At 37.9% G+C, this 19,033-nt stretch overlaps 2 protein-coding genes across 9 annotated transcripts in view; one reads left to right on the top strand and one right to left on the bottom strand.

Moving 5' to 3' along the window:
• Positions 1-19,033, bottom strand: part of LOC129773288 (sodium/calcium exchanger 3) — a 352,801-nt gene that overhangs the window by 7,091 nt on the left and 326,677 nt on the right. The gene's annotated exons all lie outside the window — the stretch shown is intronic.
• LOC129773363 (uncharacterized) lies at positions 1,570-17,241 on the top strand. Its single transcript, XM_055776963.1, has 3 exons — positions 1,570-2,043; positions 2,107-2,249; positions 17,219-17,241. Exons 1-2 carry the CDS (start codon positions 1,579-1,581, stop codon positions 2,119-2,121), a joined length of 480 nt encoding a protein of 159 aa, XP_055632938.1. The 5' UTR covers positions 1,570-1,578; the 3' UTR covers positions 2,122-2,249; positions 17,219-17,241.

Here is a 19,033-nt window from a genome sequence, read left to right as displayed (position 1 = left end):
TGCAGAAATTTGTGTTTCATCTGTATGGCAGAACCCCCCCCCCTTAGAAAGGGGGAGGGGTCTCGCAATAATTGGAGTACAAAAAAAAATCTTGAAATATTGAAATATTTTTTTTGTAGGGGATTTGGAGATTCAGTACTACTCCAATTCGTATTCGAATGTGTCTCTACGCATTTTCTAAATATTTGTGATTTTTAACAGTGTTGAGCGGTCCAAAAAATATATTTCCTAATTTTAATTTTTTTTAGAATTTTGAGAATCATTTTTTACTTTTACTTATTTTTTTGCTGATATTTAAATATGTTCGTATGTGTTTTTCATATTTGTGATTTTTGACGTGGGTGTACGTTTAATCGGAATATGGGGAGTATGGGGGTGAAATGAAAACCTAACACAGAACATGCAGGAACAAATGAAAGATTTCGAACATTCCCTAATAGTTCGGAAAGATGTTTGCATCAATTGATAGGCAATATTTCTACGCATCTATTACAATTATTAAAATGTTATTTTTCGTGAGATAAACAATTGAATTACTGCGAAATGTTAAGCGTTATCTAAACGCCCTAACTGTCACGTTTTGAATGGCCCGGTTTACGGTTTCCACAACACAGACTTCAAAATCAATGTGCCTGGGGGAATTCGTTTTGCAAATACGAATGTTGGAGGTTGCAGGTTGGAGGTATTTTTGTTCACACCTAAATGTATTTCCCTAAGATGGATTTGGAAACAAAGGTACCTGGGGGAATTCGCTTTGTAAATGTATGCGAGCTGCGAGTATTTTGTACTCGCTTGTTTTGTGCAAACCGGAATATGTTTCCCTAACATGTACCTCTAAACTGAGGACCATTCATTGCGTTGTCCGCGGTAACTTTACCACCAATTTCCGCGGATAATCGGGTCCCTAACGTTCTCGAAATTCCAGACTTCATCCCAAGATACAAACTTAGCATATCTCTAAATCAAAATCCAATACGTATTATTTGTCTTCGGAATCTCAATCAAGTGCTGATAAGAGTGTCGCGGTTCGCCCTAGTGATGGAATTGGTTTGTTAGAAGGTTAGAAGAGAAAGTTTACAAAGGTATGCAAGTGTCATGAAAGTAATATAGCAAGAGGTGGTGCCAGTGAAATACAAAAGAGTAATATGCTGAAGATTGTGTCAGTTAATAATACATCCGTACGAGTCAACTGAATAGTAGAGGCGAATGAACTGAAAAGTTTAAAACCTCTATAATTCATCACGTTCGTTCGTTCAAATGAATAGCAAAGCTGCAACGCAGCTGCTGACAAGGCCTAGCGACGTGAGCTGGTGGACAATTCCGATACAAAAATTTATTAAATAAAAAGAGGTTAGTTCACAGAAAATCATATTTTTTTTTCTCTATTAGAACTCCCACATCAGAAAACGACCGCAAAGGGTAGCCGGTAACAATCTTAACATTCTAATGTGTTATGAAAACCTTCACGCTAATCAACTGATTTATGGCATTGTTACAGTTTTCGCCATGTGGCTTTTCTATCATTCCATGCCAGGGGTTAGTCGTGTCAGTCACACTCGAACATGCGCGTTGAGCACAATGACATTCATGAGTTTCTGTGTACTCCTTTCCAGCGCATTCTTGCTAGGAAAAATCCATCAAGTTAAACCGGAAGATTGCTCTTGCATCCCATGCTATTGCCGCGCTTCTGGTGGGGACCACTATCACCACCCTTCGGAGCGAGACGTCAGCGCATCGGAACGAACTCGGGGAGCATCGGGTTTTGCACCTGAAGGAACAAAACATCGGGCCGGTCGAGACGAGTCGGAACGGCACCCACAAGGATTGCCACCATTTTGGAACCAATTCTATAATGAAATGTTCATTCAACCGCACGGGTATGTTCCGCCTCCGTTCTATTATCGCGTCCAGCCTCGATCGCCGCAGCAAAAATCGAAACGGAGGCAACAGCAGGTTCAACAATCACCACAAATGACTCGTCAGGAACTTATGAAGCTGCATCAGCAGCAGCTCCGGCAGCAAGCGATGTATGAAATGATGCAGGTATGTTTTAGAGTGTTTATTCAAGAGACACAGCCATTATTGCTCTTGTTTTTCCGATATCAGCGGAAGCAGCGTTGACATATGAGGAAATCCAAACCCAACCCAACAACAATAATAAAAGACAATCTAATGCTAAAACTTTTGACGTAGGACTACGTCTAACCGGAAGATATAGGGGGTGAAATGAAAATCTAGGCACTGAACAGGTAAGAAAAAATGCAAGATTTGGAACGCTTATAACTCGAGCATTTCTCAATAGATCGCAAAGGTTTTTGCATCAATTGATAGGAAATATATCTACGCATCTATCATAACGAATAACATTTCATTTTTCTTGAGATAAATAATTGAATAATTGTGAAATATCAAGCATTGTCCAAATGCACTATGTGCCCATTTTTGATTGGTCCATTTTGTGCTCCTCAAATCGTACCGACCAAAACGGGCAACCAGAGCAGCAGCGAAATAGAATGAAGCACGATTGGAAAGGAAAAAGAAAAAATATGAACGAAACATTGGTCGCAGTCTCACACATGCGTTATTCTCGAGCCAGCCAGTCAGCTTAAAAATCCCCGCTCCGCTGCCGTAACGATCATTCTCATCGAAACCGTACACCACATCGTTTCGCATCACATCACATCAACAAACCAACACAAGCAGCCATGGTTGGATATGGCAAAGGAGGAAAAGTGAAGGGAAAGGCAAAATCTCGCTCGAACCGAGTTAGTCTGGAGTTCCCCGCAAGGATAGCTAGGCCGAGCGCGTTAGTACCAGTGCATCAGTCCACCTAGCCGGCGTTATATAGTTTCGGCCGCCGAAGTGATCGAGTTAGCTGGCAAAGCTGCTCGCGACGATAAGAAAACCCGCATTCAGAACAGACCACATTCGGTTCGGTGGACATCAAGACAACAACAGGCAGTTGCAGCGAGTGGCAAACGCAATCGCAAAACGACAGGAGGTAGCGGAAGAAAAAAGTTTGTTCTTTATACAATCTGCTTTGGTGGCAAAACCAGAACAAGGCGGCATCGAGGGCGTTCGAAATGATTTTTTTTAAACCACGATTACTAAGTTTTCTAAATTGGAACCATTCCATAAAACACGGCGCTTATCAGGGCCATTAAACCTTTCAAAAAAGAGTTTACGAAATACAGTTCAATGCATTCTAAAATAATATCCAAAATTATAATAAAACACAAATTGATTTTTTCATAATTTGTTTGCCAGGATCTGATGAGTATGTGAATTTGGCAGTTGTTCTGAGCTTATTAGTTGGGGACTTTTCCGATTATTCAATTTTCACCAATTCTTAAATTGTTTCCAGATTGAAAGTACAGTAATTTACATTTAGCTCGACATTTAGCTAATTGGATGGACCTGTAATGCGACATATTTAGTTGGACATTTTTTGTATACATAGATTTCGGGGTCCAAATTATGACCCCACATTGAAAGTTGACACTGTACCACTGTTATCGCAAATGTTCAATTACACGTTAAAATTACCTCCAATCCGACATTGAGTGGTGGTAATGCGACGTGCCATTAAATGTAATTTTCTGTACAATATGTCACAAGCTGGACGGAAAGAAATTTTCCAACTGTGAAAGCTGTGGCGAGTGGCAAACGCAATAGCTAAACAGGAAGGTTTAACCGAACAAGATGGGGATATCGAGTGATAACAAAAACACAACACCAAAGGTTCTTTTCAGAACCATCAACATGTTCATAAAGAGTAAACAGTAAACTAATTCATTTTTCAGGTAGATAGGTGGGTATTCACGTAGGAGAGGAAAATAAAACAATATATTTAAAATATATATTTAACAAAAGCTGTCCCCTTTGTATACTCCTACGTCACTCCGGTTATGTCCCCGACATTACCCACCCGTCTTTTTTTTCAATGATAAGTTTCTCTAATAATAATTGCCAAAGAATGAACCATCACCATAGGGATCGAAAAATCCAGACACAAAATTGTACAATGAGTCACCAAGTGATTTTACTATGCCAACGGGCTCATTAAACAGTTGGGGGGGGGGGGGGGGGGGGGTGGTCGGCAGGGTTCGAGAAACTTCCTTGAGGCGTTGGAAAGTCAGACTGCGGCCATTGTACGGTCTGTTGGGGTCGAACAGGGGCAGCCATCTGATGCTCCGGAACCACACCTCCGTGGAATCCTTGATAAGGCACCGCAGGTGAGTATCCCTGGTATAACTGCTGACCGCCGGCGGCTTGCTGTGGTGGAACATATCTTCCATACCACGGTCTCTGCATCGGGCTAGCAATGCCCTCCTGCCCAGTGGGATCGTCCATTTGTTCTGCCCCTTGCGTGTTATGTTCGCGCTTAGGCAAAACAGCCGATCGCGCTAGTGACATTGCTTTGCCACCGTCAATATCCTTTTTGTACCGAGTCGGTACAGGAACAGCAGCACACTTGTACACAACAATCGGATCCCGGTAGGATCGGAATGGATTGCATTATTGACAGCAACAGGAGAATGAAATGTGGTAGACGCATTCTGACTGTTCGGTTGACTGCATATGAACACTTGTTTTCTACTTTGAGAAAATTCGTTCATATGAAGAACATCTGTGGAGCATGAAAAACAATCTGTGGCAATAACGCGCTAATGAGGCGAGTATTCTTGACAGTTTGTCACTACTCACTAATACAGCTATATTAATCGATGAAATAATCGTTGATGTGAACAGATCGAATAAAACGAAATACAGATTCCCAACTATTTTTGCTTCATTATAGTCAAGTTGTTTCAATTATACAAGAAAAAAGGTTTGGTCAAGGTCAAGAGTTCAATTTTTTACACCTGAGTTCTGCTGGGCCGCTTCGGACTCCAGTTGTTTCTGCAGTGCAAAATTCAGAAAACCTAGTCCGTGGTACAGAATGCCACTAAATCCATCGTCAATATGTCCGTGTCCAAATCCCCCATAGCTCGCTAGATGTGAAGCTGATGTGCTGCCGATTGAGTGGACAACGTTATCATGCATCATTACCGGCACTGCAGCGAATGATGGAAGGCCTCGGTTTTGGGCCTGCGATTGGCTTACGAATTGAGGTGCTTGAACACCCATCCCATATCCGTGATAGACGCCACCGTACGGCTGATATTGCATTGCTCCGGGATATTGTTGATAGATCATCGTCGGTGCGTACACGTGGTACGGCATTGGTCCTCCCTGGTATTGTGGTGAATATCCCCCATACCATGGTGACATAGGATATCCATGTGTTGAAGTGTTAACCTGCTGACTTGAGACACTCGGTTTGCCGCTCGGTGCGTCGTCGTCTTCAGTTTCTTCATTGCTACCATCGTAAATATCGGCTAATGCCATCGCAACCTCGTAGGGGTCCTTGTCACTTTTGACTGGGAACCGCACAGGGGCAGCATTGAAAGGAAAACCCGATCGTGCATGCGGGCCTACTTCATCGGCGTCTGGATGTGGCAGTTTGTCTGGCTCATCAGACTCGGTGCAACTGCAGCAGCACACTTGCAAGCAGCAATCCGCTTCTGGAACCGGGTAAGACAGCACCATCGTTGATAGCAGGAGGGTAACAACCGTAGGATTCATATTGGCTGCTCACTGTTCACTGCATAATTGCGATTGTTTTCCGCTTTATAAGATGCAATTTAATTGAAACCGCCTGTTCGAAAGAAAAACAACCCGATGCAATCAGGTTGGTTACACGTATTTATGTAACCTCCAGAGTTGCCGGTCAGGCACTATGACATGCGTCATCCAGCTTGTTCTTCTGGCTGGATTTTTTCTTCGAACTGTCTATCCATAGCCGACCGAGGATTGCTGTCGCATTCTAAGCTGTCACGCCACGCCAGGCCACGATTCCAAAACTGCTGCTCAGGAAGTTGATGCCAAAGAGCGTGCTCGAGGAGTTTCCGTTGGCTATCTATTTCCGAAGCGTTTAATCACTAACAGCACAGCAAAGAAAAAACCCCATCGACCAATCATGGACAGCTCACCGGTACCATTTCAGTTCCAACAGAGATACCACCAGACAGTCTTCCGAAAAACACTTACACATCCACGCGATGTGAAAATTTCATGTTTTTGTTTGAATTCGAACATGATTTTCGCTAGTGTTGGATGTCTATCACAAACACGAACATAAACATGTGTGAACAAACACGATGTTTATAATTCAAGAACTGATGTTCTCACCCGATGTCGCAGTATCCATTGCTTTCGTTTCGTTTCTTTCTATATAAAAATAGCATGAACTAAAAGGCTATGAGTTCATGCACATTTTGCAAGTCTGATTAAATAATCTTTGGTTTCGTGGAAAGAAAACATTCTCTGAATAGAAAGAAGCTTTCTATGAGATTTTTTTTTGCGTGCATGATGCCAATTGAAGTCTGGGGAACCGATTGCACAGCGGACGACGTCGTACAAACGCTGACCAAATAAATAAATAAATACCCAAAAAATAGTTTTAGATGCATGTTTTCAGGAAAGTTTACAGATATTCTTGATATTTTTATGAAAGTTTGATTAGGGCGGTCCAAGTTAGGGCGTTCAAAAAAAAACAATTCCGAAAATTTCATTTTCCAGGTTAATGTTTCTAAAAAAATTCTGCATCAAACGCATAAAATCAGTTGAGTTGAAACCAATTGTCACCTGCAAAATAATTATAGGTACGAAAAAATCATGTTTGTATTCAAACACAAAACTGCGAACAGCAGCGTGGACATGTTTATCCCGGACGTAGTGTTTTTTGTGAAACTCGTTGTTCTCGTTGGTACTCAAATGACTTTTTCGCGTTTTTGGTTCTGTTCTGCTAACACTCGCATAGAAGCAACGGCGGAAAAATCGTGTTTTTACGTTGTCAGTTACTCGGTTGCGAGTAAGCGTCAAACGATCCCAAGTATTACGAACGTACCCATACCATGGTGTTTACTCGCAACCGAATAATTGACAACGTATAAACCCGGCTTAACTGCTGGAAACTTTCTCAAGAGTCTCATGGGAGAGAACGGGATGTAGTGAGTGCGTGAGTTCATAATAGTGACAGGACGTTTGGGAAAAAATTCATTCGATTTTGCTGTGCTCTCGCCATTAGAGGGCAGTCGAGTTCATTCACCATTTCAGTGTCTATTGAATGAATTAGAAATTGGTTTATTTGATTTGTAATGAAGCTGCTGCTGTTTATTTGATTTGGAAAAATGAGCTGCCGACAATGTATTTTATTCAGTGGTGATAGATGAGAGAAGGATTTCGAAGTTACCGAGGAATTGGCTTGCCTTTTTCTTATGAATATAGGATGTCTTGAAATATATCGTCCAAATCATCAATCAACGTATTGGATCATCGTGAGTTTATTTTCTTCTTTTCTTTTGACGTAGGATTACGTCTAACCGGAAGATATAGGGAGTGAAATGAAAATCTAGGCACTGAACAGGTAAGAAAAAATGCAAGATTTGGAACGCTTATAACTCGAGCATTTCTCAATAGATCGCAAAGGTTTTTGCATCAATTGATAGAAAATATATCTACGCATCTATCATAACGAATAACATTTCATTTTTCTTGAGATAAATAATTTAATAATTGTGAAATATCAAGCATTGTCCAAATGCACAATGTGCCCATTTTTGATTGGTCCATTTTGTGCTCCTCAAATCGTACCGACCAAAACGGGCAACCAGAGCAGCAGCGAAATAGAATGAAGCACGATTGGAAAGGAAAAAGAAAAAAATGAACGAAACATTGGTCGCAGTCTCACACATGCGTTATTCTCGAGCCAGCCAGTCAGCTTAAAAATCCCCGCTCCGCTGCCGTAACGATCATTCTCATCGAAACCGTACACCACATCGTTTCGCATCACATCACATCAACAAACCAACACAAGCAGCCATGGTTGGATATGGCAAAGGAGGAAAAGTGAAGGGAAAGGCAAAATCTCGCTCGAACCGAGTTAGTCTGGAGTTCCCCCTAAGGATAGCTAGGCCGAGCGCGTTAGTACCAGTGCATCAGTCCACCTAGCCGGCGTTATATAGTTTCGGCCGCCGAAGTGATCGAGTTAGCTGGCAAAGCTGCTCGCGACGATAAGAAAACCCGCATTCAGAACAGACCACATTCGGTTCGGTGGACATCAAGACAACAACAGGCAGTTGCAGCGAGTGGCAAACGCAATCGCAAAACGACAGCAGGTAGCGGAAGAAAAAAGTTTGTTCTTTATACAATCTGCTTTGGTGGCAAAACCAGAACAAGGCGGCATCGAGGGCGTTCGAAATGATTTTTTTTAAACCACGAGTACTAAGTTTTCTAAATTGGAACCATTCCATAAAACACGACGCTTATCAGGGCCATTAAACCTTTCAAAAAAGAGTTTACGAAATACAGTTCAATGCATTCTAAAATAATATCCAAAATTATAATAAAACACAAATTGATTTTTTCATAATTTGTTTGCCAGGATCTGATGAGTATGTGAATTTGGCAGTTGTTCTGAGCTTATTGATAGTTGGGGACTTTTCCGATTATTCAATTTTTACCAACTCTTAAATTGTTTCCAGATTGAAAGTACAGTAATTTACATTTAGCTCGACATTTAGCTAATTGGATGGACCTGTAATGCGACATATTTAGTTGGACATTTTTTGTATACATAGGCTTCGGGGTCCAAATTATGACCCCACATTGAAAGTCAACACTGTACCACTGTTATCGCAAATGTTCAATTACACGTTAAAATTACCTCCAATCCGACATTGAGTGGTGGTAATGCGACGTGCCATTAAATGTAATTTTCTGTACAATATGTCACAAGCTGGACGGAAAGAAATTTTGTGGCGAGTGGCAAACGCAATAGCTAAATAGGAAGGTTTAACCGAACAAGATGGGGATATCGAGTGATAACAAAAACACAACACCAAAGGTACTTTTCAGAACCATCAACATGTTCATAAAGAGTAAACAGTAAACTAATCCATTTTTCAGGTAGATAGGTAGGTATTCACGTAGGAGAGGAAAATAAAACAATATATTTAAAATATATATTTAACAAAAGCTGTCCCCTTTGTATAGTCCTACGTCACTCCGGTTATGTCCCCGACATTACCCACCCGTCTTTTTTTCTTTTTTTTTCACTCGAAAACTAACTCAAGTTCAAACAAAAAATGGGAAATTTCTTGTCATTTTCCTGACATGTTGATGCACTCCAGTCGGTTGATGCTGATTTTTCTCGCAGATTTTTGTATTTAAAAGCACATGAATTAAATCTCCAATTTTCTCTACCTCATTCAGTTTCGATGATGTATTGAAACGAGCATTGATTTAGAGCTGCGTTAATTTAAAAACCATGATGTCTTGGATTTCTACTCCAGATTTGATCCAGAAGCGCAAAATCACTGATATTGACTGGAAAACACGATTCACATCGCTATCTCTCACATTCAAGCTGATTTAGATAAGAGACTCAAGAAAAGTAGTTCGAGTGGAATCGAAACGGTGTTGGAGTTTGCTTGTATGTAGGCGTGTAGTTCGATGGTCCCCTTCACTCACACCAAGTTTCGTGGTCCCATCAGCAATGTTGCCACATAAAAAACTGTATTTGTATTTCCGAGCTAAAAAATTTTTTTTTTCTGTAGACAAAATAGAAAATCTGTATTGCGGATTTTGCACCTGATAAGACTTTTGCGTTTGATTCAAGTACGAAGTAATAATTGTATACTTGTAGTAAAGCATATATATTCTGCTTATCCATATTGGATTTCGTTTTCGCGATCAGAATTTAAAAAGAATTTTGAATGAAATTGTTTTGCTCAGCATTGATGTCATTTTCTATCGCATGTGTGACTTCGGGACGCGCAGTAGCTCAGTTGTGCGTTTTACGCAGCAGTGTTGCACGCATGGGTCTCGTTTTGCTTTTTCGGTATCACATGAAGGAAGTATTGTGTGGTGTATTTCTGTTTATGTTATAGTGGTGTGGAGCATTGCATCTGGAAGAATGTGTGGAAACCAGGGCTCTGCGTATTCAGTTAGGAATGACTTTTGGCTTCTTCACGCAGTTTCTCCGCCAAAACGACTAAACAGTCAGTCGGGCGCTTAGTAATGGTAATAGTAATAGTAATAGTAATAGTAATAGTAATAGTAATAGTAATAGTAATAGTAATAGTAATAGTAATAGTAATAGTAATAGTAATAGTAATAGTAATAGTAATAGTAATAGTAATAGTAATAGTAATAGTAATAGTAATAGTAATAGTAATAGTAATAGTAATAGTAATAGTAATAGTTATAGTAATAGTAATAGTAATAGTAATAGTAATAGTAATAGTAATAGTAATAGTAATAGTAATAGTAATAGTAATAGTAATAGTAATAGTAATAGTAATAGTAATAGTAATAGTAATAGTAATAGTAATAGTAATAGTAATAGTAATAGTAATAGTAATAGTAATAGTAATAGTAATAGTAATAGTAATAGTAATAGTAATAGTAATAGTAATAGTAATAGTAATAGTAATAGTAATAGTAATAGTAATAGTAATAGTAATAGTAATAGTAATAGTAATAGTAATAGTAATAGTAATAGTAATAGTAATAGTAATAGTAATAGTAATAGTAATAGTAATAGTAATAGTAATAGTAATAGTAATAGTAATAGTAATAGTAATAGTAATAGTAATAGTAATAGTAATAGTAATAGTAATAGTAATAGTAATAGTAATAGTAATAGTAATAGTAATAGTAATAGTAATAGTAATAGTAATAGTAATAGTAATAGTAATAGTAATAGTAATAGTAATAGTAATAGTAATAGTAATAGTAATAGTAATAGTAATAGTAATAGTAATAGTAATAGTAATAGTAAAACAAATTTTCTCTCGATAAAGGTATTATAATTATGATTTGCACGTATTTATTAAACGGTTTTATCTAGCTTGGACCCGTTTGTATATTTGTGACTTTGTAGCTTTGTAACTTTGTAACTTTATCTGTAGGGCTGTAACACATTGATAGAAATTTAAATCCCTTCCTGTTGACCGTTTGATCTGGAATTTGGAACACATCTTTATCTCTGGTGTCATTATAAAATTGCGTATTCCATGGTATTGAAAATCCAAGATGGCGGCCGGTACAAAATGGCCGATAACATATTTTCTCAGAACCACTCCAATGTGGGTATCAAATGAAAGGCCATCTTGTGGTGGAAGCCATCTTGGATTTGAGTTTTTCATAAATAACTGTATTCTACTAGTCAAGACCTTTCATTTGATACCCATATTGATGGGGTTGTGAAAAAATATATATGGCGCCATATTGTGGTGGAGACCATCTTGGATTTGCATTTTTCATAAATAACTGTGTTCTACTAGTCAAGCCCTTCATTTGATATCCATATTGGCTGTTTAATGTGGGTATCAAATTATACAAATTATTCAAAATTTCCGAAAATCAAAAATAAAATAATCCGGATAATCGAGTCCAAGGAAATTGAGGTTTGCAAATTTGTCTTGATGCCAAATGTTTCAAAATCGGAAACGCCATTTTCATTAACACAGTTTGTCATAGTTGAGATTCGATCACATGCATAGAAGGATTTGTTTCACCAAATATTATGCACAATCACCTCTACAAATTTTGAGTCATCTATCCAACATTCTGTGTTCTGTGCATCAAACTCCGGTATAAATTGGAAGTGGAAATCCATCGATTTCGATGCAAACAAATCCAAACGAATTACCTCAACTATCATTTTCTATACATCCATTACCATATCGTCATGAGGAAATGATCCCTCACATCGTGGGTATTCTACGGGCCAAAGCAATTGAGTACATCATCGTAGCTCGCATTCCAAAGTAGGCTGGCAGAACTGGGAGTAAGCATCCCGTAACCATTTTCCACATCATTATGCTCCAGAGCTATTGATGGCAACAGAGAGAGAGGGTAACTGCCTGCCACGAAATGAAATTTGATCACGTTCGTGTTATGTCGAGCAAACATGCGGAACAAAAGGCGAATGAGGTACAGGAAAACCCGAGGGGAGGGGAGGAGGATGGCATTTCTAAATTCAGCAGAAGCATCACCCATTTCTCTACGAAAGTACGGAGAATTATTTGGGAAGTCTGTCTATGAATGTGAGAGGAGTTGGCATGTGTTTACCACGGATAAACACTGTTTGTGTTGGGTATGTTGTATTCTGTAAGCTGGAACGTGTTATCATATAATTTTACTCCTGGTTGCAGGAATGTGAGCATTCAAAAGACAATGTTGAAGCTTTAAATTCACTCAAACATTTATGTTTCTAGAGCGAGCTTAAAATAGTGTATTCAATTTAAACGCATTCGCATTCCTGTTCGAACTCTTCTCTATCAGAATGATAAGGCACCGAATAGGTTTCCGAGTGAGCAAGAATCAACAAATTTCTGCATTTAGAAAACGGATGCGCTTCCGGGATCTAACCTGGTATGCCCCCCTTGCAGGTGGGAAGAGACGTCAACGAAAGTGATTTATGGAAAGTTTCACTTTTTGTTGTGGGAAATTCCACTCTGATTCACTTCCCTGGGCACAGGGAGAGATTGCACAGATAGCGGCATGCAATGTTTTTTCTGTGTTTTTCTCGAACGTGTCACGTCTGTGGGGAACGTGATGGTTTAAAATACTGGCAAGCAATCAAGCGGTCAGATCAAAGTCTAATGCAAACTGACCAAAAACAAGAAGAAAAAACACATCTGCAAATAAAACCGTCCTCTGCGTCCTTCAAATGAATAATCCGATCAACTGGAGCTACATTGCACACAGACGGACAGCCCGAGTGCGAGTTCTACCCCAGGGATTATAGGGTGATGCTGGTGACGAAGTTTCTATGGTAGCAAGGATAAATTCTTGCCCGAGATGAAACATTCGTTGCACTCTGATAGCGAGAGCAGAACCTAGAACGGTGAACCCGACCGGTATTAGGTGAATTGTGGGCAAATTATCGTAAGTGGATTCCGCTTTTTTTCGGATGCGATTGGGTCCACTCGAGAAGATGTTCGAACAAGGATTTGGCGTCAGCCGGCAGCAAAGCAGCAGCGTTTGGCAGAGCAAATATTCACCGAGTAAACGTTTTCCCAAAGATTAAATTTGTCTGTATGGTATGGAAGTAATGGGATGAAATGGTGAGATGTTCCCTCTGGGTTGGGGAAAACCACTCCAATGATGATCGTTTAGATACGCGGTTGATGTGCTCGTTGTTTGAAATTTCGCTCCGTCAGGATGAATGCAAGGAAGGTTCTGCTTTTGATAATCGGGTTTACTTAGTCCTCTTTTGCTGTAAGCCAAAACAGGAGCAGCTTCATAACGAGGGATCGTCAGTTCTATTTAGTTTGAAGTGTCGGTTCATTAGACACCAAATGTGCTATGTTAACATGCGAACAATGTTAATATGGCGCATTGGGTGTCAAATTTCAGTTGTGTACGTTTTGTATACACGTTAATCCGAAAATTGTGGTGTGGTGACATAACTAACATGCTATTTAATTATATAACTGCAGACAACCGCATCTAGTGGTGCGTTTTTAAATTTTGAACTTTCTGGTGGAGTTTTAGAATAAAATCCACTTTTATTTATTGCTTAAGATATATTTGAAGATGTATTTTCCATTTTTTGAGTGCACGAATAATGATTATCAGGTTGTGGACAGCTGGACGCGTAGATGTTGTCTGGAAATCGGTACCTTGCTGTTGGTACCGGTTCTGAAGTAACGGGGTGTCACAGAACGAATTTCAATGAATATTTTGATAATTTAGGACAATACCTAAAACGTTACATGGTGGAGGGGATCTGGCGTACTGGTAACATCCATGCCTCTCACGCTAAAGGTCACGAGTTCAATTCTCGTGACTCCCGACATTCTTCCAAAAATGGAAGTAAAAGTGACGAACCAGCCAAATGAGTTGAAAGTCAAGATATAAAAAAAATAATAATAAAACGTTACATACAGGATATCGCTGTTTAGAAGCTCATGAAAAACAATAAAAATGGGATATTAAAAAACGGCTATGTAACGCTTTAGATAATTCATTTTTACGCGCTGATTAAAAATTTCAGCCGAATCGGTCGTGTAGATCCAGAGATATCGTTACCACCAGCTGAAAAACATGGTTTCGAGAGAAACGCGTTTAAAAATTCGTACAACAGTACTTTATCCCTTGACGTGACCTCATACTTTTGACTGTGATTTTCTAGCGAAATCAAATATCGAAAAATACTTTTAGGACAACACTTCTGAGGGAATAAATTTCCCAAAAATGCAAAACAAAAATCGATTTTTTCAGCCTTCCAGGCCGGGTTCCTTCCTAATGTGGAACCCGGAGTGAAGCTAGGGATAGCTCAACCGGAATATTTGTAAATTAATCTTCTCAACAGATAATTATAATAAGATTTTTCTGCTATTTGTCACTGTCACTGCATATATTTGGGCTACTATGACGACCATTGCAACATTGCCACAAATGACATAAACTGACAAAACAAATTCTTCACTTTTTGATGCTAAATAGTTTGTCAGAGTGTTTTGACGATCAGAGCATGTTGCAACTCAGCTCAAGACGAGAAATACCATGTCACTTGATGTAATGGAATTTTACACGTTTACAAGGATGCATTTGTTCACGTTGCTACCTGAATACCATTCTTGACGCTAAAACTTCTTAAACGCTTAAACGCTAAAACTTCGACGAGAACAAAGGATATAAATGAGTACAAACGAACTTTCAAATACGTGAATTTCGATATCGGGCAGAAATTTCAACGAAAAGATAAATTTCTTCATTATTGCCCAAATGATTTGCAATCGCTCACACGTTATCGCGTGTTCGATGTAGTATTTACTTCAGTAAATACGAGAAACAACAACCGAAACGAATATCGAAGCTTTGTTCGATGAAAATAAAATGCATTCTGCGACAATCATCAATCCGTTAAGGACAATTTACCGCCTACTTGATCGGTGAAAGTGTATTGACGAAGCTCAGTAAAAAGCAAAGTGTTGCATCGTACTCCGTCAGTCCCCATTTGACGAAGATTTTTATCAGTAGGCAGTGACTAACGTGGTTCGTCAGTTGTCAGTGATATTAATGAAAAAATGTAGCTCTGCTTTCAGAATAACTTGTGAGAACAAATTGTTGTCACACAATACAATTGAGAACGCTACTATTAATTTCCTGTTATTTCCAATAAACGAAACTAACTGTTTGGTTGCTTGATTGCAAAGACTTCCTTTTCCTTAGAACACAATTAAAAAAGTTAACTTGGCAAACCAGGAATGATTTATCCGATTGCATCTCTTCCGTTTCATATGTACGAGTTTTTGAATTATATTTCATATAGCCGTGCAAGATAGCTGCTGCTCGATAATTCAAATAGTTCGAATCCGAAAGGAGCAATTTTCTTCATCACTTGTTTTAAACATTCCTCCCTGTAGAAGTCAATTGAATGAATTCTATTTCTACAACCAAAAATGTTCTCATATATACAAATAACGATTCGTGAGGTTATAAAAATAATTACCAAGCAAACATTAAATTGTATAACTAGCATATATACAGCATCATACATCCCATATTTCGGGTGGTATATGAAGCGGCTACATGCAAAAGTGGAAGTGATATACATACATAACAATTGCTTGCGAATTACTTTGGATGAATATACGAGTTACATGTGCATCTAGTACGACTATTGTCCTACGTATATACGATGTACTACAGGAAAAAAAAAATGGCGAAAAATGTTAGTATCGTTATAACCCAGCAAACATTAAATCGCATAACAAGCGTATATATAACATCATATGCCCTGAATTTTGGTTGGCATATAATACGCTTAACTGGCATATACATGCAAAAGTGGAGGTCATATACATACATGGCAAATGCTTACCGAATTATTTTGGATGAATATGCAACTTTCACCGACTATAATAGCGATCATGTTTAAATTGAATTGCGATCTTATATATTCATGAATTTTCAACAAAACTAATACGACTTTTGCCATACTCATATACGATTTATTACAGAAATAGAAAAAAAAACAAATGGAGGAAAATCTTTTCGTAAAATGTTGATTATAGCCTCACGAACCGCCATTTTTATATATAAGTATTTATGTTTGTAGAAATAAGAATTATTCGATTTGTGTTGGGAGTGGGATATAAATGTTTAAAATGGTGCAGATTGGTGTTTGGTTGAAACTGCTCCGATGTGGGTTCGAACTCGGGTCGTCTGGATTATCATCCACCAGCTATCTCTCACGGCTATCTGAAATATAATTCAACAGCGGTTAAAACTCATGCATATGACTCGAAAAGGATATAACCTAATACATTCTATGCAGTAGTATGCATAATGTCTTTGAATTGGAATAATACTAAATAAAAGAAATAAAAGAAATGAAACTATCTCAATTTTAAATTATTTTTATTATAATTTACACCGTACAATTTGTTCTCTCATGCTTAACCAACGTAGGATCTGATTATTATTATAATAAATATAATAGATCGATCAGGCAGCCTTGCAAAGCGATGTGATGCGATGTGTCAAATACGATGTAGTATACATCTAAGATTATACTTTCAATGGTGTAGTTCACTCTGTTCTGCTGCAAATTTTATAAGAAGGAATGCTCGTCGTTGTTACTTTCATCGAACATCAGCAATTTCTAGTGCTGACAGTTCCGATGTCCTGGATTAAAGATGGAGTATTATTGTGGCCAACGAATCTGCCGAATAACAGGGTACAGAGTATCGTGGATCTGTTAAATCAAAATCAATAATGATAAACCGCAAGTTTCTAAATTTTAACTCGGCTGAAGTGGCGGCCGATGCACTTTTGAAAAGTGAATTGCTTAAGAAAAATTACAACAATGAACGGACCGAATAGCCGGAAAGAGCGAAAAAGTATATCACAATATACCAAGGTAAATTAATCACTAATTAAAATCTCTAGTGCTGTAAATGTTTCATTTAAGATATTATAAATTATCGTGGTCCAAAATCATGCCTTCCGTAGCATAATATTTACCCCTCATCTCAAGAACCATTATCCACAATCAACCATAAAAAAGTGCCTCGGATTTACCAGGTATGAGCCTCGCGAAATATCAAATATTTATATTTTTTCTAACCTTATATTTTTGCTTTCATTCTAGGGACATCTACAATGACCGGAGCTGCGCAACAGATAATGTCATTTTTCAATAACGAAATTTTATAAATCATCCCTTACATCCCCCCGCTCATTATACAATATACTTTATATACATGTAATTTAAGATGATTCAAGTGATTTAACGAATTGGAACATGTAATAGGCGAATTTGAGAAAAAAAGAGAATTATCTTCGACGCTTTGGAAGCAGCTGTTGCCAACGTAGTTTAAATAAATATATATATATATATATTCAAAACCTTTTCAAAGAGAAATAAATTCTAAAGAACGCATGCGATGATGCAATTCTGATGGGAACGTTATGCTGCACAAGAACTTCGAGATCTCTTTTTTTTAAATGTACTCAATTTTACTTTACTGGTAATATATCCCGTGCGCCACCCATTGAGAAGTCTACACATCATCCAAAATTTTAACAGATGCAAATAATCGCCTACAATGACATCTTCTATTATATCAATTAGTAGTTTTGCAAGAGGAGTATCAAGAACTTGATGACATTTTCACGAAACATCTCGTCCCCTCGTTTAGGAGCATTGAGATCTGGATAAATCATTGTGCGGGATGTATGACTGTATTGTCCCTCTGTAGCACATTTAATACAACCAAATTTACCGTTAACATTGACAGCCCCTTTGATGAATTATCCTACATATAAAACAACGGAGAGAACCACTTTTTTGAAATTTATTTATTCGATTCCTCCATATGATATTGTTGACATTGTTGTTATGGAGTGAAACTTGCCAATGAAATGCTTTCAATAATATGATGTGCTATGTTCTTTATTAGGATCTAAAACTATTTACTGTTTCATGATTTTCTTCAATATGCAACCCGCTTTATTGTGGTACTGAATCGATTTAATTTATACGCTTATACGACACACAAACTCGAACCAAGTTTTTACATTTTATGAGATTTCATATATATATATATATATATATATATATATATACACGATATATACTTTGATTGATATTATATGCGATTATGATTTCTTGTAAGACTCAGCACGTGCAAAATTTTACGATTTCATGTTTGCTGGGAATCCAGCAAACATTAAATCGTATAATTTTGCACCTGCCAAGTCTTACAAGAAACCCGAATAAATAAATCATAATCGCATATAATATCAATCAAAGTATGTATCGTGTATATTTGAAATCGCATAAAATGTGAAAACTCGATTTTATATACCATTATCAAATTAAGTCGCAATTCGGTATAAGAAACATCAATTTTAGGATGTACATTGTCGTAAAATATATTTAATCCGCATCATATGCGTATATTACGCTGATGCAGTTTGTGTGTCGTATAAGCGTATAATTTAAATCGATTCAGTACTGTAGTGAATCGTGTTGCATGCTGGAGAAAATCATGAAACAGTGAATCATATTAAATCCTAATAAAGAACATATTACATCATATTGAAATGTCAATGAAATGCTGATGCACCCGAAAGTTTTAACCGCTGTTGAATTAAATTTCAGATAGCCGCGCGAGATAGCTGGTGGATGATATTCCAGACGACAGGAGTTCGAACCCACATTGGAGCAGTTTTCACCAAACATCAATCTGTGCCATTTTTAACATTTATATTCCACTCCCAACACAAGTCAATCAAACAATTATTATTTCTACAAACATGAATACTCATATATAAAAATGACGATTCGTGAAAATATAATAAACATTTCACGAACATATTTTGCGCCATTTGCTTTTTTTCTATGTCTGTAATAAATCGTATATGAGTATGGCAAAAGTCGTATTTGGTGCTTTGACAATTC

The sequence above is a fragment of the Toxorhynchites rutilus genome, chromosome 1, assembly GCF_029784135.1.
Source record: "Toxorhynchites rutilus septentrionalis strain SRP chromosome 1, ASM2978413v1, whole genome shotgun sequence".
NCBI lineage: Eukaryota > Metazoa > Arthropoda > Insecta > Diptera > Culicidae > Toxorhynchites > Toxorhynchites rutilus.
This window is presented reverse-complemented; position numbering and strand designations above follow the sequence as displayed.

Excerpts from the sequence above, each read along its gene's own strand:
- LOC129773363 (XM_055776963.1), top strand. The coding sequence starts at position 1,579 with ATGACATTCATGAGTTTCTGTGTACTCCTTTCCAGCGCATTCTTGCTA.